Source organism: Prinia subflava, chromosome 4 (assembly GCF_021018805.1).
Source record: "Prinia subflava isolate CZ2003 ecotype Zambia chromosome 4, Cam_Psub_1.2, whole genome shotgun sequence".
In the NCBI taxonomy this organism is placed as follows: domain Eukaryota; kingdom Metazoa; phylum Chordata; class Aves; order Passeriformes; family Cisticolidae; genus Prinia; species Prinia subflava.
This window is the reverse complement of record NC_086250.1, coordinates 40389811-40416020: the sequence shown is the minus strand read 5'-3', so window position 1 is coordinate 40416020 and position 26210 is coordinate 40389811. Positions and strand designations below refer to the sequence as shown.

The 26210-nt window shown below is 40.7% G+C and overlaps 1 protein-coding gene across 10 annotated transcripts in view; it reads left to right on the top strand.

Moving 5' to 3' along the window:
- MSRB3 (methionine sulfoxide reductase B3) overlaps positions 1–21320 on the top strand; it is an 83046-nt gene extending 61726 nt beyond the window's left edge. For 9 of the 10 annotated variants that reach the window (XM_063396531.1, XM_063396533.1, XM_063396534.1 and 6 more), the window contains 2 exons: positions 13636–13733; positions 18568–21320. In XM_063396531.1, coding sequence (XP_063252601.1) covers positions 13636–13733; positions 18568–18732 — 263 coding nt within the window. In that variant the 3' untranslated portion in view covers positions 18733–21320. Of the gene's footprint in view, positions 1–11955; positions 12041–13635; positions 13734–18567 lie in introns of all 10 variants that reach the window. The other variant, XM_063396536.1, reaches the window with a different exon arrangement.
- Positions 21321–26210: the final 4890 nt, after the last annotated feature.

The window sequence follows — 26210 nt, the reverse complement described above, 5'->3', positions numbered from 1 at the left end:
AAATTAAAATCTCTACCTCCAGCCACTTTTTCAGCTTAGCTGTTTTTGCTTACTGTCCTGGTGTGGATGAGGTTTCTGCTGCCTAACTGCTGTTTTGTTAAGAATCCTTGAATCCTAAGAATCCAGTGAAGCCTGTCCTACATGTATCTCCTCTCTTGCTTCCTAGCAGAGTTCTCCTGGCAGAAGTTTGGATAGTAGGGAACCAAACAAACAACTCTGTGTATGAGGCGTTAATCGACTTTACTTCAGTAAGTTTAGAATACCTTGCAAACTCATTTTTAAATCTATTTATGCAAGGTTTCAGCAGTTTACTTTTGGAGTAAATATTAAAGTGAAATGAGCTACAGCACTGGTTTTGAATAGAGCATTACTTTACACCTCGTTAGATCTACTTTTCCTACTAATACAGCCGTGGCAATTGGACAAGCGAAAGACTGATGGGATGAACAAAGGCAGTGTTCCTTTCCCCGAGCATGCCAAATCCATTCTGTAAATCTGACATTAAAAAAAAAAAAAAAAGACCCCCAACCACAGGGCAGAAGTCAGGCCTGAAAAACCAAGAAAACCTGCACTACAGCAGTCTCCACATCTCCTGCATCTCCTTACCTAATGTTTTCAGACACTAGAAGGAACATTTTCCCATGTGCAGTTAATCTGCCCTTTTACTTAGAAGATTTTCTCAAGGAAATACACAAAATAGTATAAATGTGGTTGGATGCTTTTCTGCTTTTGAAAATTTGAAGTTTTTATAAATGTTGAAAATAACTTGATTCTTAGCAAGGTGTTTATTAATCTCTCTTAACTAACAACTTTTATGCTTGCTTCGGGATCTGCTGGTCCCAGCAAAAGCCTAAGCTGCAACAGTCATGGTGGGGGAACTGTCCTGAGCGTGTGTCTGAAGTGCTCTAACAGGCAGGGCAGAAACTTAATTCTACTCACAGCTTCACACAAGCCACTGACCCTATGTCCAGAAGATTTAAGAGTAGTTTTTTGGGAATATCACATAGCACATAGTTTGAGTGGAATCTCCCATCACTACCTGCATCATGTCTCTGGCATCAGCTACGTGTGAGTAAACCAGCACAAGAAACCAGCGCAAGAAACAGCACAAGAAACAAGTCATAGTATGTGAACTGTTCCACACAAAAACTTCACAGCTTTCACAGATGCATCAATACTGTTGTAGATTTAGTGATACTCTATTTTGATGTAATAATGACAATGTTAGGGGTTTTGAATGCTCCTTGGGTTTTTTCCCCTGTAGAAATAAGCAAATAAGCTTTGCAGTCCTGCCACCACTTCATACCCTATTTTCTTTGCCTGCAAGACTAAGATATAGCTGTTGATACAGGATTCTAAAAGGCTTGGGGGTAACGGAGTGAATTAAACATTCCTGTTCCAGCTGCTGCTGTTCACAACACTTTTGACAGTTAAAATACATCACACATTCTCTTGTCTGTTTAATATAAACAATTAGTATTTTAAGTGGAGTCCAGCATCAACCCCAAATAGGAGGATCCAGACAGGCGGTTCAGATAGAAAACTAAGAAGTGTTCTAAATTTATCTAAAAGTAGTTTGCAGTCAGTTCAACCTATGCAGTCAGTTCAACCTATGCCTAACACATTGTCTACTGCAGCACATCAGACTGTGGAAGCTGAGAGACCAGTGGCTTGTCTTTTGAGGAAGAAGGTTTCATTTTTCATCTCAAAATTACTTCAGCACAACTTCTGATCTGCAATTTTTAGTATGAAATATAAAATGAAAGGGGAAAATCAAAATTGAAATACAGTATTTTTGCTTTCATATAATGAACTCTTTGTATAATACAACATTTTAGTTAACCCAAGAGCTGTTTCAGAGGAAAGCTTGTTTAGAGAAATTTTTCCTTTTTGTCTCTTCTGGAATGAAGAGGTTGGAAATCACAGACCTCATTAGATAAAGCAAAATAGAATCCAGCTTCTCTGTAGGTTTACTTCCTTGAAGCTGAGGCAAACCTGAGATAACAAAAAGGTTTTAGTGTAAACTCAACTTTAGAGTCAATCTTTGTCTTTTTAGGAATTCTAATATGATTGTTGCAAAGTGCAATTTGCTACAATTTATTTCATTTCCTAAATGAGAGGATTTTTAATGAAAATGTTATAAACTGAAAAAGCTCCTCACATCTGATGAAAGGCATTTGGGATGCAATACTATGCAATTGTAAACCTCTTCTTTTTTGGGTCTTGACAATGTATAACTCCATAGCACAGGGGAGGTAATATTCTGTACAATATTGCTTTACACAGATGGCCTTAAAATTCAATTTACTTAAAGTTTACCCCTTTGTGGGCATGAGGATCTCTCTGGAAACCTCTCTGTCAACTTTTCTATGTCAAAATCTAAGCATGTACCTCAATATGAACCTGCACCATGTATAGCTATAATTTAGGAATGAACCCTCTAGTTACTAGCATGGGTAAAATATCTCATAGGAAGCATTTAACTTCACTTCCACTTGCCAGGGAAAAAGCTAATGCTAGGTTATGAAATTTAAACAATGATTTTCCCTCCATTCCTTTGCAATGGTCAGTGGCCAACTGCACTTTGCCCTGAACGATCTACAATAGTGCAAATAATGAATCACAAATAAACAACTTACCACCTTTTCAAAAGGAAGCCAGGTAATTAATTTCCTTTAAATTGAGACTTCCTCTAAAATGGAAAAGTCTCCTCAGCTTCTGCAGCCATCAGCTGGGTTTGTACCTTAAAAAAATAGAACTAGGGTACAGGGAGTAAAAATGAAAACAGCTTCAGGTTATTCAATTTCCTGTTTGTTTAAATTTGTCCTTCCTGACATGCAGATTCATCACACTCCTTTCCTGGTGACTATTTCATTAGTTTAGTTAGGTATTCAGAGGGATTTTTATCTTCTGACTCATAAAATTCTTGAATTGCCTCAAGAATTTCCTGTGTCTGACTGGAATTTTATGTCCTTGTAGTTTTAGCTGGGCTCCTTGAAGAAGCTGCTGTCTAAATTGCTCTGCTTTTGAGATCTTCAAACAGCAGATCAGGAACCAGCTCCAAGCTCGATTCCTGCTTTTCAGGAAAACTGATCCGTGCCAGCACTTCACCTCTTAACACTGTAGTCAGAAATTTTTCTTAATATTTTTAAACTCTTTGTTTCCTGACAGTATTTCCCCTTGCTGCCCATGCCCTTCCCAGGTGTGCACTTCAGAATATTTGTCCAATTCCAAAAATGCACCCCGGTGGCTCAAAGTGCAGCCTGCACGCTGTCCCATCAGGTTTTCATCACTCTTGCTATAAAGCAGAGGAGCTGAGGTTACGGGTATATCGGGCCATTTAGCAGTTGGTGAGAAACCTTTGTATATCCCTTCCATGTCTTTTTTTAAGTGCTTTCTGAGGAGGGTGAGAGCTAGGTTAGGCTGGAGCCCTGGTGTGCGCTTCTTTTGAAGGGTTCAGCGAACCGAAGGTGATGCATTTTAACATGTGATCTCCAGAAATGTCCCGAGTGACTGGAACGCCACCTCGGCTGCGCGCACAGGGGCTCCGCCTGCCTTCGCAAGGCAAGGACGGCCCTGCCCTGCCCTGGGTCGGCAGGGCTCGGGTACCCAGGGATGGCTTTGACGAGGAGCAAACAGACGGCGGAACGGCACCCTGCCTGTCTTCCAAAGTCTGAGGGGGAAAAGTGGGAAAACCCGGTCATCCCTTGCGGTGTCGGTGTCCTGTCTCCTCTGCCGGGTCACGGTGACTGACTGCGCAGGAACAGCCCCGAAACACGGCTGTGTGCCCACCGCCCCGTGTCTGTCTGTCTGTCTGTCTGTCTAGCCGGGAGGCTGCTTCCCCCGAGTCCATTCGCTTGGGGGATCGGCAGGTGGAGACACGAACATGCGCTGTGCCGAGCCTCCCGAGCTCCCGCAGCCCCCGCATGGCCGGGCCTCCCCCGGCCGGAGCCTGTCCCCTGGCCGTGCCTGTGCCGGCCCCGGTGCCCTGCCGGCGACCAGCGGCACCGGCGGGGAGGGCTACAGGGCCGAGGGGCACTGGCACATCAGGATGGATGTCCTTCTCCAGAGGAGGAAGTCCAGGGAAACATAAATACTAAGCAGCCATCGGCGTTAAAGAGTATCCAAAGAGCATCCATAGTTGATGCTGTGAATGGCAAGCTAACAGCCTGGCGTTGTGGGAAGCACCATGTAATGGAGGCAAATAAGCATGAGAACAGAGAGTGTTCTTTGAGTTACTTGAATGCCTCAGTGAGAGGCACTCTGCTGCATGTCCACTCCTCAGCATCTTGCCCCCAGTTCTCTTCTGTATACCGGCCCATTTCCTTTTGCTGATAGTCTCTAAATCTTTTATTTCTCCACTTGTTTATTGCAACAGATTTCTTTTCCAGGCAAATTACTCCTACGTACATATTTCTTTACCTAGAGTATCGTAAAAGAAAACAAGACCCTGAAGTGAGTTGGATGTTTATAAACCAATATTATTTGTCTGCGAAAACATGTAGTGAGTATAACTGACTTCAACTGTGAACATTTGCACTGCATCTAATTACAAATGTTCATAGCTTACCTTGGAAGTTGCTTTCATGTCTTGAACTTGTATGGTACTTTTGTTTAAATTATTTATTTGAGTAAAAAATATAATAGAAGGCTAATGGAAAAGGAAAAGAAGACATAAAAGACACAGTCATGAAAAGAATAGCACAGGCACAGAGGCGAATAAGAAACCTGTAATGAGCTGACCTGTGCAGCAGCCATATTCCTATTAATGCTTGCTCAGTCTTTGGAATATTCTGGAGGCAAGTTGGAATTCCCTCAGCAAAGCATTAAAGGAGAACAGCTCCTCATGAGATCGGTCTTAATGCTTCTTTCCATGGACTGTGTTACTGATGACATTATATGGGTGTGAAATGGTTTCCTTTTAAAACCTTGAAAGAAAATGTAGTGTTTAGGAGAAAGGGCATGCTTTGCTCTAGAAACTAACAGAAAACAAAAGGTGGACATTACAATCAGAAATATTAACTTTTCCATTTCAATACTTAAAGGGTTTTTTTTCAAAGTACAAGGTTTTCTACAGAAAGCTTAAAAGGAGTTTGTGTGTGTGCACATGTATATTGTTTTTGCCAGGGTTTTCTGTGAAGAAACGTCTTTATTTTTAGTATGCATTATTACCTACCTCTTTTTCTTTGCAGAAGAGGTTGTTAAAAAGATTTAAACATCCCCCCAAAACCAACAGCAACTCCAAACAATCTAACCCTGTAAATCATTCTTTTTGTTTTTTCTTCTTTTAGGATTATTTGTACTGCCCGTAGCTTTGGCATTCTTTTATGCATGTGGCATAGTGTTCAGCTGTATGTTGCAGAGACAGAGTCTTGGGCAGAGGATAATGTAAATTTACCCTGAGGCCGAGGGTGGTAGAAGTACCTCAGAAATCTGCATAAAACTGTAATGAGTAGACTTTGCACTCCCCATGAGAAGCAGGGCTTCAAGGCTAGGTTCCTTGCAGGGCTTGATGAGCATGTAGTTCGTGGTGAGATGTTCCTGCAGTGTGAGAAAAATCCTGGTTTAGAAATGTATCAATCTTAAGGACTAGCTTTGTGGATAAGGTGTAATATTAGGCAAAGAGGAAGGTTTTGCTCTCCACAGTGGCATGAAGAGCCATGCTCCACCTCTCCATATTCTCCTCCTGCAGAGTCTTGTCCTGTGGGCAAATGACCCTTATAGACCTGGTGGTTAGAAGCTCTGTCTTCAATGCTTTCAATGCTCTATTGTCAGCTTTTGGCAGATACTCCCACCAGTTAACTGCCTCAGGTTTTTGCCCCAACCCTGACAAAAGCTTTCCTTCATGGTCAAGAATATTATGTCCATCTTTAGTTTGTGACCAAGTTCTCTCACCTAGATATCTCCTTTAATAAACACAAAAAAGGGAGTATTTGTCTTTTTTATTGTTGTTTTGGGGGGTTTTGTTTGTTTTAATCAGTGTAGTAACTCTCCCTTGCTTCATAACTTTACAGCTGAGATGAGAACCTGTTCGTCCATCTGAAATGAGGAGGGTGCTTGTCTGCCAGAGCACTCAATGCTAGAAGCACTAGTGAAGGAGTTTCATAGAAGGAATATAGCTGCAAAGGGAAGACAGTACAGGTTTTGGAGTTTTTTGGAATTGAAATTAATTCAGTAACCTCTGTAGTTTCAGTTTTAAGTGTGCAGCTGCGTTCTGGCTGTTCTTTACAAACTTCATTTCCCAGACATGCATAACAATACTAAAAGGAAAATATTTTAACAAATAATTTGAGGATGTTCATTACTTGAAAGACACCATGACAAATTTTTCAAATATGTATTTCATCTGTGACTGCTGTTCATTTCAGTGCCAGATGTTGATTATTACAAGGGTGCATTTGCTGGGTTTTTTAAATTCTCTCTGTGAAGATACTGCATTAGAATTCCAATTTTATCAAATCACTTCCATCTAAGGCCTGCCAGCTTTACTGCTATCCTGATTTACTCATCCTATATGAAACCTTTAGCTAGTGTAGTGAGTTGCACAGATAACTCATTGTTATACGAATGTCAAGATATTTTGCAATATATACATTTATTTTACCAACATGTGTTTTACTGCTTTTGGAGGGAAAACAAAAACAACTATTTGAAGTTGAGTGCTTTGGACTGAGGTTATTAGGTCAACAGTAAATTTTAAAAACTATTTGAGAGATTTCATGATGGCATTTTAAAATTATAGCTTAAGGTTACACTGCTTCACACAGTTCTGTTTGGCTCCTTTGATGCTGAAGATGTACAGCTGACTTATGTGTAAGATATATTTTTAAAAACATTACTCATGATTTAAAGTAACAAGAGACGCTATTCAGATGAGGGGAGAAACTTGTCCTTTGGGAGGAAGTGACTTAGGTTCAGTAGTTTTGTTGAACCTGAACCAAGAAAGAAACCATTAGTAACTCAATCTTTGTTAGACATGAGGAAGATCCCAGCTCCTGCCTACCTGTAGATTTTAGCAGCAGCTTGCACATTCAAGACGTCAAATATTACAGAGGAAGAGTCTAAAAAACCAGCTTGTATTTATCAGTATTGTAGAGCACAGTGAAAGCATCAAGGAAGCAGCTAGGGCAAGAACAGTATTGTGATAGAGTTATTAATTGCTAAAGAGAGTAGGCTCCATGCTTTTATTGCTCAAGAGACATCAGGGGCACTCTTGTTCTGAAAAATTCAGATGTCAAATGAAATTGTAGTCGCTAAGTTTCAGATCTCCCTTAGCAATCATTTTAAACAAATATAACCTCCTCCCACTAACAAGGAAATAAATTTGGATTGCATATGCTGTTTCATGGTAAGTTGTTTGGATTCTCAGAGTGCTATAAAGGAAGAAAACAAATACCACCTTTATTCACGGCTTTCACTTTTTTTTTATTTCCCAAGTGAGAAACATAAAGGGAAAAACAGATGGTGATTATCTCATAAAAGCTGCTATTAGAAGTTCAGTTGTTTTGAAAAATTCCCTTCCCACACTGTTCTGCCAGCATGGTATTTGCCTGCTGCAATAGGCCAACTTTGCTGTTAGAGACAGGTAGTATTAGAGAGAAGCCCCTCTTTACTTTTTCCCCCAAAATTAAGTTTCATTTTGTCTTTGTGTTCCCTTCAACCCCTGCCTAGCTACCATTCTGATGCTTTTTCAGCATGGTCTGCTGAAAAACAGTACCACGTTGTCCATCTTGTATCTGGATGGTGCTGGAAAGAAATGGCCTTTTTTTTTTCCCCCTCACTGGAATACATATCTAATGTAAAGCTGTTTGCTGGTGAACAAGAATGTTTCAGTGCCTGATTCTGTTTCTAGCTACATTTGGGTAAATTACATGAATCTCCACAGAAAGAAGTGTTACCTGATGGCAAAATAATTGTAAGACTACTCACTATTCATTCATTGTCATGGAGATATTAAGAAAAATAACCCAGGATGTTTTGTGCTAGCCAAAAAAAAACCCCACCTTATATCTGTACAAGCATAATAGCAACAAGTCACTTTGTAGTTCTACATTAAACTTTTATGTGAGAAGTTACAGCTGTGGATGCCTATGTCTTTCAGATTCTGTTTCAATAAACCTTTGAGAAAGAAAAAAGTGAAAGCCCTTCAGCTTTACAGCAGTTTCAAAGCAGAAGCTTTATTACCTTTTTAAAATCCTAATACACTTTGTTTTTACACAGACATGGCTTCTCAGTGAAGATAAATGATGAGACTCTACCTTAAAAAGCCTTTGGGTTTTCATTAATCCACATTAGGTTAAAAGGGAATCAGAATTCTAAAAATACAGCACATCAGAGAAGCAAGGTATTTTTCAGGTCAAGATCTTCTTTTCCATCTGGTGCCGTTTGGTAGTTCTTACATCTTCCATCTCCCCCTACTTCTCCATCTGTAAATAACTCACTGAAGTAAATGCTTGGAATAATTACAGCAAAGAATGATAAAATGCAGGTTGAATTTAATCTGCTAGGGATCTAAAATGAAAAACAACTATGGATATCACAATTTTTGAAAAACTGGAACTCTCCAGTCGACAGGTGTATGAAATGGGAATTACGTCAGAATCTTACATGCTTTGGGATTGCAGTTATGCTGTTCAAAAAATGTCAAAAGGTGTATTAGTTAAGGATAGGAAAAAAAATAGCCTAGCAGGGCTGATTTTCAAAAGCAAGCTGCCATTTCCCTTCTGCAAATAATTAAAGACACACATTCTAATGGTTAGATGAGTAAGATCCATCTACTAGGAAGTTGGAGATCTAACTACAACAAAATGTGTGAAAACTTGCAAAACCGGAAGGAGGTCTGAGATGCTTCTAAAATTGATCAATCGATCAGCAGCTGGACTGCTTGCCAAAATCTTATGAGAACAAAATATCTTTCTTTTTTTTTTTTTTGCATGGGGTCAGTATTGCCTCAAGAAAGAATTCTGGAGTAACCCACAAGATAAGGGTCTTTGGAGCTTCCTGGATTAATGTGAAAGAAGCAATCTACTCCTGCTGGAGTTTCATATCTCTATCAGGAACACAAAACGGGGACTGGACTATGGGCACACTGTGTTTGCTGCCTTCCTCTGGCATTAGAACTGCTTAGGCAGCTCAGTTTGTCAGCTCCCTGGGACTGCTGTGTGCTTGCATCTGTGCTGTCCAGGTACCCACCTTGTACCAGCTGCCTGTATAGGTGCCCACTGTGGGTGGCTCATTAGAAATACAGACTCAGTCAGGTACCTGGAACAGGAGGTCTGAAAGTGAGAAAGAAGATGCCTTTTCTGAATGATTTGGAGCCCTCTGCCCAGAGTGGTAAAAGCAGCATCCAGCATTGGTTACCAGACTCAACATTTCTCTTCCTCCCTGTCCTTCTGTGTTGCTGCCCAGGGCAGTACCAGGCAAGAAAGCATTCTTTGATGAAGAGGCACAAATCACTGTCTCCTCTTTTGCAGAATAGGGACCATGATAAAAAACAAGATTCCATTTTGAGGGCATGTAGAGTGAATTTTGGAAATGCTGCAAACTTTTACAAAATATTTGGGGGATGTTCTAGAAAGAAAAAGAATAGGACTTGACTTGTGTGACTCCCAGCAGTAAGATCATCTCTGTTACTCATGCAGGATGGAGCAGAGAAGATCTGTCAGTAGTGTTCAGTTTACCCATGCTTTTCACTTAAATACTTGACAGAAGAAAGTTCCATTGCTTTATTTAGTTTATTTTAGATCCAAGAAATTATAATTGCTGTATATTTGAAAAACTGTTCATCTCTGTGGCTTGCTTATTAACTTACCAGAAACTGGCCCTTCCAACATAGTGGCCTGACTCCCATGCAACAGGTTGTTGGAGTGAACACAAACACGACAGACTCCTATTTTAAATTGCCAGTGTGGTGCAAAGTGGCTGTGAATTTAAGAATGAACCCATTTAAAATGTCTATAATGCAATAAAAATTCCTGGCGATTACTGTGTCATACTGCCCCTCAAACTAAACTTCACATTCAAGGATAAATGTATTCACAAATTTTAGCTGCTGTTCACATGCACAAAAGTGTGAATGTCATTTGAAGTTGTTCATTCATCTGTTCATTCACCTCCCACCCTCATCTTCTCTCTTGCAATTACCCTTTGCCCCTTTCCTCCAGAGGCTGTATCTTCCTAGCTGGTATGTTTTACCATCCTTCAAAAGATGGCCCAGCTGCTGCTGCCCATCAGACATGGGCTAGACTTGACAGAAGGCCATCACCCAAGGAGGGTTGAGTCTCAGAACCAGGGTTTACAAAGGATCTCCACCAGTGCTCAGCCTCTGCAGTGGTAAGGGTTACTGTTTCTCTCAGTTTAGCAGAAGCACAAGAGATCCCACATGGTCATCTTCACCCCTATCCCTACAGGAGCATGTCCTTAACAAGTAGCCAGACAGCCTTCAAAGTTGGGCTGAAGATTTAATGCACAGCTTAGAGCAGCCTAAAATATAAAGGTAGCCAGCTATTTTGCAGCCTTACAGCAGGAGGGAGGCAGGAGGGCAGGAGTGGAGGGGCTGCAGCCACGGAGACAGGTGAAGTGGCCCAGGGCCTGCAAAGTGGAGGCCACTGCTGGGCCATTTACCACTTATATAGACAGACAGTTAAAGGCTAGCTTTCTATACCTCTGAGAGGTGCTGCATATGCAGGCAAGCAGACTACTGCTGCCATAGCTTGTTCCTGGCAGCTTTTGAAGTAGACAAAATGGTCTGAGAAGGCTTAGCAAACTATCAGATAGGTTTTCCATTCTACCTCAGGAGAGGAAATGAGACTGCAAAAAGGGATTGGTTTTCTGGTCAGTCTGGCTCATCAACTCAATGAGCAATTCACTCATCTTCCTCTCAAGGTCAACAGAATGACATTGTGTCTCACTGTGCCCTTCAGAACATTTTCTGTTCCAAGGTTTGCCCTGTTTTCAGTTAACCCTCACAGAGTTAATAATTTGTCCTGGGAATGCTGGTGCCTGGCCTGCCATGTTACTCAAGAAGCAATGGCTTGGCAGGGAGTTAAGAGAGCGATCTCACTGTGGAGATCTGTTTCCTAGTCCCTCTCTTAGGGACCATATGTGGCAGTGGTGGAGCCTTTGGGACATGTGTCACATGTCGCATGAACTGACAGTCTAATCTGAAGTCACTCCAGTTGGGTACAAAGACTACTTTAGGAGAAGCTTGCCTGTTTGTATAGGTTTCAGATTACTTCATTTTTAGAAGTGCATGGAGTGCATCCAAAGCAAATAGTTTTTTTCTGGTGAATGGGAAGACCAAAAGGAGAAGTCCGGAGAAAGAAGGATGGATGGTCTTTCTTAATGTCAAAGCTGACATAAACACATCTCCTCCAAACTCTTCTCACAAGATAATTTTCTCAGCAAGCCACAGATTGCTTCAATCTCTGTGCTGCAGTCTTTGAAGCTTCCCCCTCATTGCTATAATGAAGGAAGCATGGTTTTCTTTGAGAATTTCTGCAGCCCTGGAGTTTGCCTTCTCTAAAGTCTTTCACATGATCAGATAGTTGGTAGTTCCTAACAGCTCTCTCTTTGAAACTCCTCTGCCATCACACAAGGGCAAACTGGTATGTCTGCTTTGTGACATAATAAAACTAAACAAACAAACAAGGCCTTCATTAAAAATACTCTGACTAGCTCTGTGTAAGGCCTCAATTTTCTTTAGACAGAGGCCTAGCTAAGAAGATGACAGATGGTGTTGGAAAGAAGCCACCAATTAGGAAACATCAGTTTTTCTGTCAACAGGATAACCCCTTTTACAAAACTTGTCGTACATTTACTCCTTCTCTGTTTGTGAAGGTAGTTGTTTGACAGCAACATTTTGCATGAGGGGAGGGATTTATAAATTGTTTTTTTACAGTTAACATTGCTGCATTGTTTTGAGTTCCTGTTTTGTGGGATATTTTCCCTGTTCAGGGTGCTTGGTCCTCAGTCTGCCTGCTGTCTGTAACTCATCTATTTGGAATAATTGGAGAGAGGGGGATGACTTCTTGTTTCTGCAGTAAGTTTTGGGGTGGAAACAATTGTGGTGGTGGTAGGCACCTTGGGAGCACAGGACTTGTGACTTGCAAGGCCTTCAGGTAGCTTAGAAATGGTACTATATGTGTGTTTAGAAAAGGAAGAGAAACACATCTCTAAGCATTTCTTTGTTAAAAAAATATGCTTGTTATGCTTACATCCTAATAAATCTTCTTCCATATTTATTAATCTAGGATACAACTGAAGACATATGGATCTTTTTCCAGTTTATACATTTTTTCTACCCACATTTGGAAAAGTTAATTGTTTCCACATCTTTTTTTACTATATAGAAAATTTTGCTCTCTTTTCTTATGGAAAGCTGTATATATCCTTTATTCATCTGCATGCAGTGATTCACAGCTGCTGCTGTGTTTCTTAATAGCTTATTGCAAGTCATTTTATGAAATCATCTGTCGCAAATGCTCAACAAATATTAGGAGAAGAAACAAGGAAATTCTCTATTTTTGGGCGTATGTGTAATACAGGGAGAGCAAGAGCTGTCTGTGTGTGTTAAAAATAACAAGAGACTGAATGAGAAGGACAGATAGCTCATGAGATTTCAGATGGGCACTGGTAGATGTTGACATGACCTTAAAGCCTGTCAGATGTTTATGTGGGAGCCCTTCTTCAGGAAATGGAGCATTATGATGGCTTTTGAGGAGTGGCTGAAAAGTTACTGTGAAATGGGTATCTTCTGGGTCACCAAACAGACCTGCCTTGTTTATCTGTGTTGTGGAGAGGGAGAGACTTAGAGTGGAATAGCTAAAGAGTGGAAGGTCATTATTTTGGTAAGTGGCCATTATTGGTAGGTCAGGTACACATATCATCATCTGGTGTCAGGTCATGCAGCTCAGTGCCCAGCTATCAGCTGCTTTGAGCATGTGCATTAATGAGTGCAGTTGTTTTATCCTGGATGCAGACCACATGCAGATCACCCACTAGTGTCTAACACAGGCGTAGTTATGGTTCCACCTATCCATGTCTGATCTGAAGCAGTCATTACTCTTTTGAGATGAGACATGATAATAATCATCTCACTGCCTCTAATGTGTGATTGGTCAGTGTCTGAACACATCCTTTTGGGTTTGCCCTGGTGAAGGCAAAGGTTAAGACGGGCTTAATTTGGGGCTCTAAATTGCAATTTCCCAATTCATTTTTGTAAGTACCTTTATACTGCAAAAGCAAAAGCATTTTTGTTCCATAAAGCCTTGCTGTTATATTCTGGGTGGAATTTGTGGGGTTTTTTTATCTGGTGGTTAAAGCTGAATTGTCTTACGTGGGACCTTTGTCCCTAAGCTAAACTGCTATCACTGCTTGTGGTGGAGTGCAGGAATCCTTGTGGAGGTGGAGGTTGGGCAGCTAGTGGCAGCTTAGTCCTTTCCTGTAAATAACTGTACTTGGGGGGGATGTTTTCCAAAGTACCTAAATGATTTAGGATAAAAAACATCTCCATTTCATTTTTTCGAAACTTGAAGTGAGATAAACATTTTTCAAAGCGTGATTCTGTCCTGCTTTTTGCAATGTAATCTGCCACAGACACCCTCTTTTTTTACCTATCTTGTTCCTTTTTTCCAGGTTGGCCTTCCTTTTACGATGTGATCAGTCCCGATGCAATTACTTTCAACGATGATTTCTCCTATGGGATGCATCGGATTGAAATATCCTGCAGTCAGGTCAGTTTATAGCACATACAGACCATTCCGATGGCAAAGGCTGCAAAAACCATTACAGTGTGCTGTATTTTCCTTGAGATTTGCAAACCTTTCTGTTCTATTAAATAGTAATAATTGTGAGAGAGCACAATGGGTCGCAGGTATAAAAGCTGGGAGGAATGAGCTGAAGCCACAAGGGGATCGTTGCAATACACGCTGTTATCTCATGTGAGGTTTTACAGAGCAGATGTAAATGGTTGGACTCGGTGCCGAGTTTGCAAAAATAGTCTTCTTGAAGAGGGTCCCTTCAAAGGAGCTCCTGAGCCTGAGCCTGTCCGACTGACTCCACATGTGAGCAGCTGAGAGAAGTCGAAAGCAGTGGAGCGGCTGTTTGTGTGCTGATTCCATCACTCTACATTACTGTGCATCCATGCTAACTCATTCCCAACTCTCATTCCCAGCACAGTCCTAATGGCTGCCTCAAATAATCCCATCTGCTGTAATAATGAAGCCAGTGCTCATTCAAAACATGCCCAAATTTTCCGTTATCTGTCTTATTCTACTTTCATCCTTTGTGTTGCCCTCCTTTCTGTGAAGGGAAAGGCATAATCATTACCTAGCAAAGGGAGAAGCTGCTGCGTTGGTGTTCAGCAGCTGTAGCCAGCAGCTTGCAGTCCTGTAGCTCCACACTCCCAAATCCTGCTGAGAGAGGCAGCAGCTTCATTTGGGTAGTGATAATTTGCTGTTCTTTCAGTGTTCTTGGGGGGGTGATTAATTTTATCCCTGACAATATGCACCCTTACTAGTCAGTCAGTCCTCATTATGTAAGGCTCAGAGTGAGCTGAGAAACATCTCAAGAGTATCTGTTAACTTCTGCATCGAGCATTTGGCCCAATATGTTAATGACCAAATTAGCGTGTCTGCTAGATTGTCATGTGTACTACATAATTTTGAAGTTTTTACATGGATGATATGCTGTAGAAGATCCTTTTGACACTTTGTGGGAATATCCACTTCCCTAAATTTACTAGCAAGGTAGCAGTGAGACTGCAGATTGGGAAGCTTGTGCTTCACCAGTGGTTACTGGCATAATCAAAAATGCAGTCCAGTCTCTTTAAGTCTGTTAGTGGGCCTGAATAGTGCTAAAATCTGCATACTGCCAGCCTGCTGAGCTTGTATCTGCTGACACACTTCAGAAGATGGCCAGAGCTCTGGAAGAATCCCAATGAAGCCTGTGGCCAAAGCAAGAAATCTGGGAATGTCATTTACCTGTTACCAAACACAATAGTGTTAGCAGACCTGAGACCAGCAATATTAGCAGCAGTCACATGCAGACACCATAAAATCAAAGCAAAACTAAAATCTGAATTTGAAAGAAAAAATATAGCCAAGGTTGCTGTATAATCCAATAGTAACTTCCTACCAGCTATTCCAGCTTCCTGGGGCAATAACTCCACAGATGATCAAGTCACACAGGAAAATAGCTTAAGGAGTGGTGAACATCTTTGCAGCAAGTGCTCAGCACAGCTAATGTTGCTCCGCTGTGTGTCTGTCCCTGGAGTGAGAATGACATTTGCAGCTGCAAAAAAAATTGTGGTTTTACTGCAACCTGCAAAGCAGTGGGATTGATATGACAGATCTTGGTAGAACCAAGGGGAAATACCATCTCCCACACCCAAACCCTTATTAATCCTTTGCAGATGAAAAGGTAGTTGATTTTTGTTTAAAAGTCCTTCCCACCTGTCTGAGAGAATAAAAGAAATCTTTTAAAATGTTCTTCATTATAGAAAGCAAACACAGGGGGAAAATCACTGTAACCTTAATCAAATACATCCATGGGATTATCCTAGAAATAGCTTTCACAGTTTTTGGAACACACCCTGGGTGTATTTAAAAGGCCAGTAATTAGTGACATGTAGAAGTTAATACAAATGCAGTTGAGGAATACTGTAAGACTGGTTGCATCTCTTTTTTTCCTCTGTCCTGTTCAAGAGTCCCTTTCCCAGTGCTCTCCCTACCTACTAATTTTACCTGTACAAATCAATAAAATTCTGTAGTCACAGGAGTAGTGTTTGCAGACTTGGACTCTCAACTACAGCAGCTGACAGCAAGCTGCTTTCCATGCCTCCCAGCAGCATATTAGAACCAGGAGGCCTGGGAGATCCAAGCATACTGACAGTTAGTAGTGACCTCCCCGCCCCCTTTCCTGCTCCCAAGCACATACTTGGAATGCTTTAACCATTTCACTGTCCCAGTTCATTCTGCCCAATATATGTAAGTGCAAGGCTGCAAGAGATAATTGTTTCTTTTTCAGAGACCCTGCAGGCATGTATATATGTCCTAGAAAAATGGTCAGCACCTTTTATGTGTGGGGAGGACAGTAAAGTCAATTCATCCTTTGTACTTGCAGCTGAGTGCCAGATTTCTTATACTGTGATACAAAGGACTGAAAGACATTTCTGTTTAGGGCAGATGGGTTATGGAGTCCTCTATACAGAGAACCTCACATTGGTGAGGGGTAATCTCAAAAGGTAACAAATTTGGCAGTAATACAATCCTCAAGTGATTTTGCCATCACAAAATGATGTAATGAGACTACCTTGGACTCTCACACAGCTTCTCGGGTTTTGTGAGGAAAATCTTTTTGATAGATTGTCTTTGTAGTCTGTGTGTGAATATATTACTTCTACAGACCATTTCTCTCTGCAGTTTCTCTTGTTCTTTTTCTGTCCAGTAGAGAGGGAATGATTTATCTTTTGTTAAATGTTAGTCTGGAAAAGATCTGTTTAACACTTCCAGCCAGGAGGTTTTGAAGCACTCTTAGCTGAGATGAGATGATTTAATTAGGATGCTGAGCATTCAGAAAAATACTCTCTCTGGGACAATTACTTATTTTTTTCATTCAAAGGTATGGTTGTAGTCAGGTGAAATGCTTCATTGTTAGATACCCCACTTTCAGAAACAGCCCAGGTTTTTTTCACACATTAACCTAAAATAAAAGGTCTTCAGTATAAAGAAAATTGTAAAAAGAATAAGCAGTGGATAATGGAGGAAAGGATGGCAAGACAGCAGTCTTTCAGGAAGAAGACTTGAACCTTAGTTTTCTCTAGGTCCCATCCAACTTCCTTTTTTATTTCCCATGTTTTATCTTCCTTCCTTACAAAGCTGAGCAACTGCTGCTTAACCCAGTGATACGTGCCATTTTCCATTGCCTGTGGGAGCTCATTCTGCTGATACCATGGGCTAGAAGCCCTTAATTGTTATTGGGATCCTTGATGGATTGCCAGTGAAGATGCCAGGCTTTACTGCTCCTGAAGGCAGTGAAGATTATTGTTTCAGCTGTCATTAAATGAGCAGAGTTTCTGTCCCACCTAGTTGGTGTGAGAGCCTCCCCCAGCCTTTCAGGCTGTTGAGAAAGTTTTATCTGGAGGCAAGACTTTACCTGCTTCTACAGACACCTTTCCTGCTGCTTTGGTGAATTAAAGGCCATAACAGCAGGAGAACATTAGCAACACATTAACTGCAGGGTAGAGATTTGCTGTCACTAATTCATTCGGAGTTTGAAATAATCACTATTGCCTCTATGTATTTGGAATACTATGAATTAATTAAATGTTAAGAATAATTTGCAGTCTTTAATAGTTGCTAGCTGACTGTGAGCCCATGAGCAGGTCTGTGATCTCAATTACATCATTCCACCTCTCACTGAGATCTGCTATTGACTTGAAAGGGCAAGGCTCTTTGGTAAAGCAGCATGACTTTCCTGTTCAAGATAAATGTTTCTCCAGTGCAAGGTTTTATTTTTTTGTTTCTTGTGGCAGGCTGTAAAAACGAACTCGTGGAATTCAAGTGACTGATTACAAGAAGTTCCTATTATCCAGATAAATTGTGTGTGCATGGTAGTAATCTTAAATTTTGAATAAGGATCAGCACGGTTAGCTTCTTCAAAATATTGTACTTGTAAAGCAGTCCTTGTAAAGCAAAGGACTGTTACCTTTCTTACAGACAGGATCAGTAGTGTTCCCCCTGAATAGCACTGCAAGTATTTGAGTCTGATTAATACAGAGCAGAAGTGGCAACCGACCATTTCTACTTCCATATTTCTTATAAAAAGCAAAATTCAGCATCATTTATAATTAATCCCAGACAAAGATTATTAATTAAGAAATATTTTACGTATCTGCACTACAGGTTTTTTTCAATCACCTATCCTTATCTTGTATATACGATAGAAATTATTATGAGGTCAGTAGGCTAAACTCCATCCCCTCCAGGGGCAAGAAGTGCACCCAGAAGGACCTTGATGCTCAGAAGAGCGCCAGGGTATAGAAAGTGGGGGAGGGGGGAGAAGTGTAAGAACACTTTAGTGCCTTCGGTCCTTGCCAGGATCACCAAAGGGTTTAATGTTTTTTTCCCAAGGGATGTAGCAGATGGTTGCAGGCTGAGGAGAGCCTAGAGCTGAGGCTGTCGCTTTCTTACACAGATATCTCTACAGCAATAAGTGAAACATGGGCAGTGCTGTCCTCACCACCAAGTTTTCAGCTGTGCTCCTGCCATGAAATCATTACAGAAACAGGCAGCTCCTCAGAGATGGTGGTCCAACCAAGGTACGCAGTGGTATGACAGGAAACACCCAGGAAATTTGGGCTTGGATTCTTAGGCGCCTGTGGTATCTCAGAAGATCATCTCTCTGGATCACTCCTGCAAATAAATGTAGATTGCAAATCCCACTTGAAAGGGCAATGTAGGCACCACTGCACTTCCTTGGAAGCAGCTGTTAGTCATTGCTTAACACCCCAGTGATGCCATCGAGTGGCACACAGACACAGTGATACTCTATTGTGTTTTGTTTCAGTGTGGTGCTCACCTGGGGCATATTTTTGATGATGGACCTCGCCCAACTGGCAAACGGTACTGCACAAACTCTGCTTCATTATCTTTCAAGCCAGCAGACAAGAACAACGCTGGAGAAGGCAGTGGTAATGCCAGTCCTGCCCAAACAGGCAAAGCTGAGCTGTAGGATGAAACAGAGCCTGCGGAAAACTGTGTCGATCCCACAGATCTTCAAAGGAATGTTTTCTAGTATTCAAGTTGCCTGCTCTCTTATATCCTAAGAATGTTCAAATGTATGAAAACATTTTGCACCATCCTTCTTCTTCCTCACTTTTCAGAACTAAGGCCTTGCCTGCCAGTGCATTTACTGTATAATTGGATTCAAAAATGTATTGACTGAGTGCACAGGTTTTCTTTTTTCTTCTTTTCTTTGAGATTGCTTTGGGGAATCTTTAAATTGAGAAGCTTTGACATCATTAGTTATTAGTTTCTTCTTAATACTGTGTTACTCTAGGCTTACACACTATTCCTTTTTGCGTGGGAAATGGGACTTGTGTTTTTCTCCAGTCTATAGGAAACTTCTGGGCATAAGAAAATCCTGGATTCCTAGCACATCTCTGCTTTGTTCTGACTTGTGAGGCATGCAGCCTTTGGTCATATGTATTCAACCATCTCCCAACATCAGCTGCACCTTGCAAAAACTTGTAGTTATGGCTGTTCCTTCTCAGCTGAAAGAGATAGATGAGATGTTAAAACCATCCTTTGGCTAATTTACTGCCAAAATTTCAAGGGTGTGGTTGAGAGGATGTAAACATTGTCTCAGCATCTGTGTTTCCCCTTTGTTTGGTATTTAAATCAAGGTTTTAACTAGCAAAGCTCACTTTTGCAGGCTACTAATGAGGCTTTTTCTGTTTGTGAGGCCTGTTCAACAAGTGTAACGCTAATCTGAATTAAAGCTGAACTCTGCAGGGGGTAATTATATGGGCAAGTGCAGAGATAAACTTGCAAAGTGAAGTAGATGAAGGATGACACTAGGCTCTTTATCTTGTCGGTTGCTACAAGGATTCAGAAACATGACAGTTTCTGCTAGAGAGAAGTTTACAAATGAATGCAGTAGAAAGAGGAAGACCTGCCTGATGTATCCAGTTGTTAAGATTAGCTGGTCTGGATGCGTACTGCATACAAAATCCAGACTTTAATTTGTGCAATTGTGATGTAGGACAGGAGTGACAGTGTTGGTGTCAGAAATTAATTCGAAAAGAGCCTGTCTTAGTTCCAGAAATTTTCATGTAGCAAAATTCATTGTCCCATAAGATGTTTTTCACAGCTTCTTTTTGATTTTGTTGAATTACACTTAGAATTGTGCATAATACTGTTCTTTAAGCTATAGTATACAGTATTTGTTAACACCACTTTGCCTTTAAACACTGAGAGACTTAATGAATTTACTAGCAAACTTTTGACTGACATGTTTGGATCAAATTTTATTTTTAGTAGGAACAAAGCAATCGTTGATTTTTATGGAAACAGGATTGAGGTTTTTATGTCAGTGATAATAAACATGTTTTCTAAAGTTCAAACACCCTTCAGTTAAAATATAGCTACTGTGAAAGCATGTGGAATGATCATAATTGCCTTTTTTTTAACAACGTTAGAAAGACGTGAAAAGAATATAATGCACCTTAACATTTAATAGATGCAAATAAGGATGATAAATATTTACAGCTGAAACACTTGGGCTCTGCTGTAGTGAGCACCTACTCATGTGAGTATTCCCCCAGATGTCATGCAAGGAATTGCTGTTCAGCTGCAGGAAAGGTTGTACAGATTGACCTTTGGTGTTTCAAGGCAGTCGAGTTTCTCCTAGTGTAGTTAGGTTTTAGCAATTTCTTCTAGAAGAGTGGCTTTTATCTCTTGCTATTATTTAAAGGATAGTAGGTTTTCTCTACCACATTTTCTGACATAAACATTAAAAAGGCAGCATCTATAAAAATGTGGTACATAAATGTGGTTTAATTCCAGATTGCCGTTTGATTTAAGTATTATCAAATTTCAGTATATTCCTGCCTTATGTAAAGAAATATATTACTTAAGCTTCAGAACACAGTAATGTATACTGTCCTACAGGAGATTTATTTTTGCAGGATATGGAATGGAATGAATCAATATGGTGAGGTGTATGTGATCTCTGGGAGCTAGATCATTTAATATAGGAAATGCATTGTTCTTTTGCACAAGCTATACCACAGCACAGTGCAAGGTAAGACAGATTTCCTTTTATTGCTCTTAGAAGATGCTAGAAAGGGCTAGTATTGAACCCTCCAAATTTGGTTCAGTCTGGTGATGATCATGACAGAGGAAACTTGGGAGCTGAGCACAATGTATAGAATAATAGAATATTTCCGTATATTTAAATTTTGCACTGTCTAGATGCTTATAAAAGCTGAATGCAAACTGTGTAGAAATAGCAAACTATATTTTCTAATACCTCTATTTTACTCAGATGTTTAAATAAGATACCTTAAAAATCATGTAAGTCACACATTATTTATATATACTATATATATATATAAAATTGCACTTTTTTATATATATATACGAACACATATATATATTATTTGAGTATAATTTTAGCCTTCTGTACCTTTTTAATAACTAAAACCTTTCCATAAGAGGATTCAATACTTTTAAGAAATCAAATATACATTTTTCAAATCAAATTTGTTTTCATATATTTGCTGTACACAAATATAAAATAAATTTCTTTATAAATAATTCAGTTCTGCTTCCTTATTTATCTGGTTTTATGCCATGTTTCTTCATCCTTCACTACAGGATGTCTTAGGGAACTGCTTTTGCCTTGCTTTCTCCTAACTTACTGTGAATATTATACATACAGTGCCTTATTTCCAGCAGGTTTCTGTCAGGGACACAGCACCGCAAGGTACCAGGTGTCCTTGCACCTACCAGCTTTCAAGAGACTATCACAAACACCCAGGCCTCAGCAGAGCAAGGAAATGTTTAGAGAAAGGCTGAAGTTTAACTTAGCAGAAGTTTCAGCCTCTTCTGAAAGATTTGGTGTGGGATGTGGTAAGTTGCAGGCAAACATGTCATAGGAGCCGTGAAGTGCCCAGGCTCTGTCTGCAGTGGAGAACTGTAGCTGTGTGTTGGGTTGAAAATGTAACCAAAAATGTGTATTCTATTTTCATCTGTTGAAGCTGGTTGGGAGATATTGTTCCTTATCTCTTGTAACTCTAGGGGGGGGAAGAGGGCAGATGCCTTCTGTTAATGGGACACCTGATAACACCAGATAAGGCAGTGCCTTCTTATCTCTTCCTCCACCCATCCTCCTCCGAGGGACATCACCTGTGAATGGGCCATTTAAGGCCTCTCTCATGACTGAGAACATCACCTCATTCCATTGTGAGATGCTCCACCCAGGGGGAGGAGCCAAAGCCTTTCCACCAGGCTAAAACCAGCAATCCCAAACACCAAGAGAGCTGGTTTCTGCTGGATCCCCAGAGGAAGAGTGGCCCCTTTTCTTGAGGATCCTCTCTACTCCAACAGAGCCACAACTGTCACTCTGGGAGGACTCACTTCAGGCTGCTTCCAACACCCTGACCAACAGGGTGTCAGGTTTGCATTCTGACTCTGTCAGTGATCCATTGTACTATTGCGTTTATCTTATTTTATTTTATTACATTTTTACCTTTCTTGTTATTTGTTCTTCTTTCTATTAAATGGTATTTCTGACTTGTAGTCTTACTGGTTTTGCTTTCAAACCAGTACAAGCTGGCAAGTTGGTTTCTGCCAAAGTTTCAACTCCAAGGATGCAGGTTTGGAGCACTACATAGGCAGCAGGTTGTTGCCAATTGGTAAATCAGCCCTGCAGCGGGTTTTGAAAGATAGGTGGAAAGGAGGGGTAGGAGTTGCAGGCTGTTTTTAAGCTGGCTTCTGTGTTTATGTTTGTGGGAACCAGAGATTAACATCGAAATTAAATCCGTTGCTTACTGTTCTCAAACTTGACCAAGTGTCCAGATGACACACTGCACTCTTGTTTATGAGTTTAGTATGATCCCCGTTAGTCTAAAAATTAATCCCTTGGGACTCTGTGTCCCACCCATCCACCGTATTTCCCCCTCAAAACTGTAGTTGTTTGATATGTCTTAAATGAGGTACTAACTTTTACCCAGTAACAAGAGATGTAGAGCTGGATGCCCTGTGGCTTTGCCCTGTGCTCCCAGCATAACATGGCCAATCTGTCAGCATTGAGAGGTGCTGTGCCAAGGCATATCTTCAGAGGAATTCAGTCCTTTTGCTGGTGCTGCCCTGGCAGCAGACATAGGAAATGGCTCAGCATGCAGTTTTTCTTAACCTACATGTGTACCCCACCATTTCAAAACCAGAGAAATTTCTAGGAAGAGACACTCTCCCAGATGCTCCTGGTGTTCCCCACCATGCCCCAGCCATGGGGTGGGAGAAGAGGTTGTGGCAGGATCAGCCACATGAGGCCAGTTAACCATCTGCTTTAAGGTTCTCTTATGGTTGTAGCTTTATGCCTTCCAAATATAAAAGGCACATGAATCATAAGCCTTTTTCACAAGCTCTATCAGGTCTCATACACTAAAACAAACCCCAGCGGTATGTGTATATGAAGTACTTAAAACTGAGGCCTTACCACAGTGACTACAGCATATAAATAAGACAGCATCATAAGTCAGGGTTTCTGCTGGGTTGGCAGCAAAGAATGCATTGTTACAAACATGATGCCAAGTGTGCATGCAAATGTTGGTACTCATTTGTACTGAACAGTCTCAGTCTTATTTCAGTTAACCTTGTTTTGCAGTCCATTTGCCCAATCGAATTCGTGTTATAATTTCTCTAACAGAATTTGTGATATGTATTCATTTTTTCTTACTGTTCATTCTGTTACAAAATGTCTGTGTTGAATGTCACTGCATAGCCAGCAGTCCTCTTGTCCTTTACCCATGGTCTGGGAAGGAATGGGAAATGCATGACACCAGCTACTTTTCAGATCCTAACTCAGCATTTCAAAATCATTCCCTCTCTTTTCCTATCCCAAAAGGAGTTGAAGGATGAAAACAAAACAGATGTTTGCACTTTCTCTATTACAATCAGTGTGCTCTATACCCACTTGTTTATAGAATGAATGACAGAATATTCAGTGGCACCAGAAGCAAATTTTTAGCTTCCAAGTTCACTACAACAAAATGTGGCTTAGCACATAGGGAAACTGGACTAATACTTCTTGTTTTATTGACTATTAAAATGAGGCCACCTACAGGTCCCACAATAAACCTGCAAAAATGTCTAATCCTTTGTATGTGAAGACCTGCATTCCAGTCTGCCTTGCTCCCACTTTGCTGTAAAGAGAAGACATACACCACAGGGCCTGACTAGGCTTTTCAGATCAAAGCCATGACAGCAGCTGACAACAGTCTTCCTTTTACAGTCACTTAAAAAAAAGGTGAGATAATACTTGCAAACTTGCCCCAGTGAAATCACTGGAATACCCAAACCTCAAGAAGTGTGGGCAGGTGACACTCTGCAATCCCTATGCACAGGCTACCAGTGAAATATTAAGTGCACTAAACAAAAAGGTCTCTGTTATGTCCACATATTTTTGGGATCGGGATCCACTTGAGCAGCCCGAATTTAGCAGGAAAAATAAGAAGACCTCTTAGGACTTGTAGCCAGTCTTCTCAGATATTTTGTTTAGCAAATATCACCAGCAGAAAAGAGAAACAGTTCCAGAAAAGAAAAGACAACAGGCTTCCATTTTCAAAGTCCTGTTTTACTCTTGTTAGACAGCTTACAAAGAGTTAAGATATTTCACTCTGCAGATGTCCTAGCCACAGCACCTCAGTTGTTGCTCTTTGTAGTTTTCCAGACAATGGCACATTATTTTCTTTTCACAGTGGAATAAAAACTGTCTAAACTGTGGCTTCATCTTGTCTTAGACATTGTACTTCTCACTTTCTGTATGCCCAAGTTAAAGGAGTATCTGTTCCCCCAAATAGAAACAATTGCCTGTTGGCAATATAAGAACCATGACAAGTTGTATGTGCCCACCTGCTTGGAAAAGTAGCAGTTCTTTGGAAAAGCAAATAAAATACATCTTTGTTGGCCTTTTAAAGAGGACAAGTTTTGTGTGTGGGCTAGTTAATGTTCATGTTTTTCCAGGCCTTGTTCTTACATTTCTAGCATTGTCTCATCCAGTTTACAACTTTATTACTGTATGTTTCATAGAAACACAAACATCTGGAGAACATCCTCAGGTATAACTGCTGGACAGTACAGAAAATATCGGGTGGGATCTGAAACAGCTTTTTCTTCCCATAAAAGTACACCTCTGGGACTGGGAAATTTCAAAGGTCAGTAACGGTGAGGAGATCTTTTCACTTCCAGAACTCCACCTCACATTTGCCCTAGGTCTGTAACAGCCAGCATCCCTGGTGACTTCTTAGCTGTTCACTAGCTTTTTTTGTGAAATTAGTTGGTGCTGGGACCAGTTCACAGAAATCACTGTGGCAATGATGCTACAGCTGGTGAGGAGATTGAATTCCTCACTGTAAGAACAGTTGGTTTCCGTCTAGAGATCAGTCAGGAGATGGAAGGGTGGGAAAAGGAAAAGAGGAACTTTCATTTTGCCTCTGATTCACCTCAAACTGCATAGACTTCCATCATGGCATTGTTAAGATCACTTTTAACTCAGAACAGTTAAAATAGCACAGACTTGTGAAACCCTGTCAAAATAGGTCCTAATTCTTAACCTCATTCTGGTGTATGTCTAACATCACTGACTTTCATGGAACAAAGCTCCTGTAAGTCTGAAGTGATGGAAAAAACTACTGGGAAAGATTTCTTAACATACTTGAGATAACATATTTTCAACAATACTAAAAATCTTTGATAGGAAGACGAGACCTTTGGAAAAATCCTACTCCCTGAAATAACTAATACAGAGAATATAAGTCCTAAAAGCCATGGACCATATTCTCAAAAGAGAGGTCTGTACCACCAAAGGCCAGCACTGCTGACTCCTTAGTGAGCCAGTGCCCCAGCTGCCTCACTGCATGCACCTCCACTGCTCTTTTCGTGCCTTCCTTCATGCTGCAGAAGGTAGTTGCCATCATATTATTTTCATACGCATTTGCTGCTTGAGTTCTGTCATCCTGGATTTTCAGAAAGATGATAATTTTATCTTGTTCCTAGTTTGAACAATTTCTAGGGAAGAAAATCCAAACAGGATTTTTCTCCCCCTCAAAACTGAGAAAAGTCCAAACAGTCTCTGGAATTTGTAGTCTTTATGTTGTCAACTTCAGCTTTGTGGGCTACCACCAGTCCCAACAGTCACCAGTGACCATGAATTCAGCATTCTCTGTTGATAAATTACAATTTAATCTTTGTTTGGCTAGGGACTTTAGTAGCCTGCCAACTCAAAACCATTGCCTAATACATCATTAGAGGGCAAATATGTTCCTGTGTATGTCTGTGGCGTATAAGCAGCTCCTACCACAGCCTAGACGTTCCAGCATCCTGCTGAGGAAGGAAAGCAGTGCCTCAAATAATTTAGGCTGCAGATTTTTCTTTTCAAATAAAATATTTTTTTGTTTTTCAAGGTCAGATACTTTGGGCTGTTCA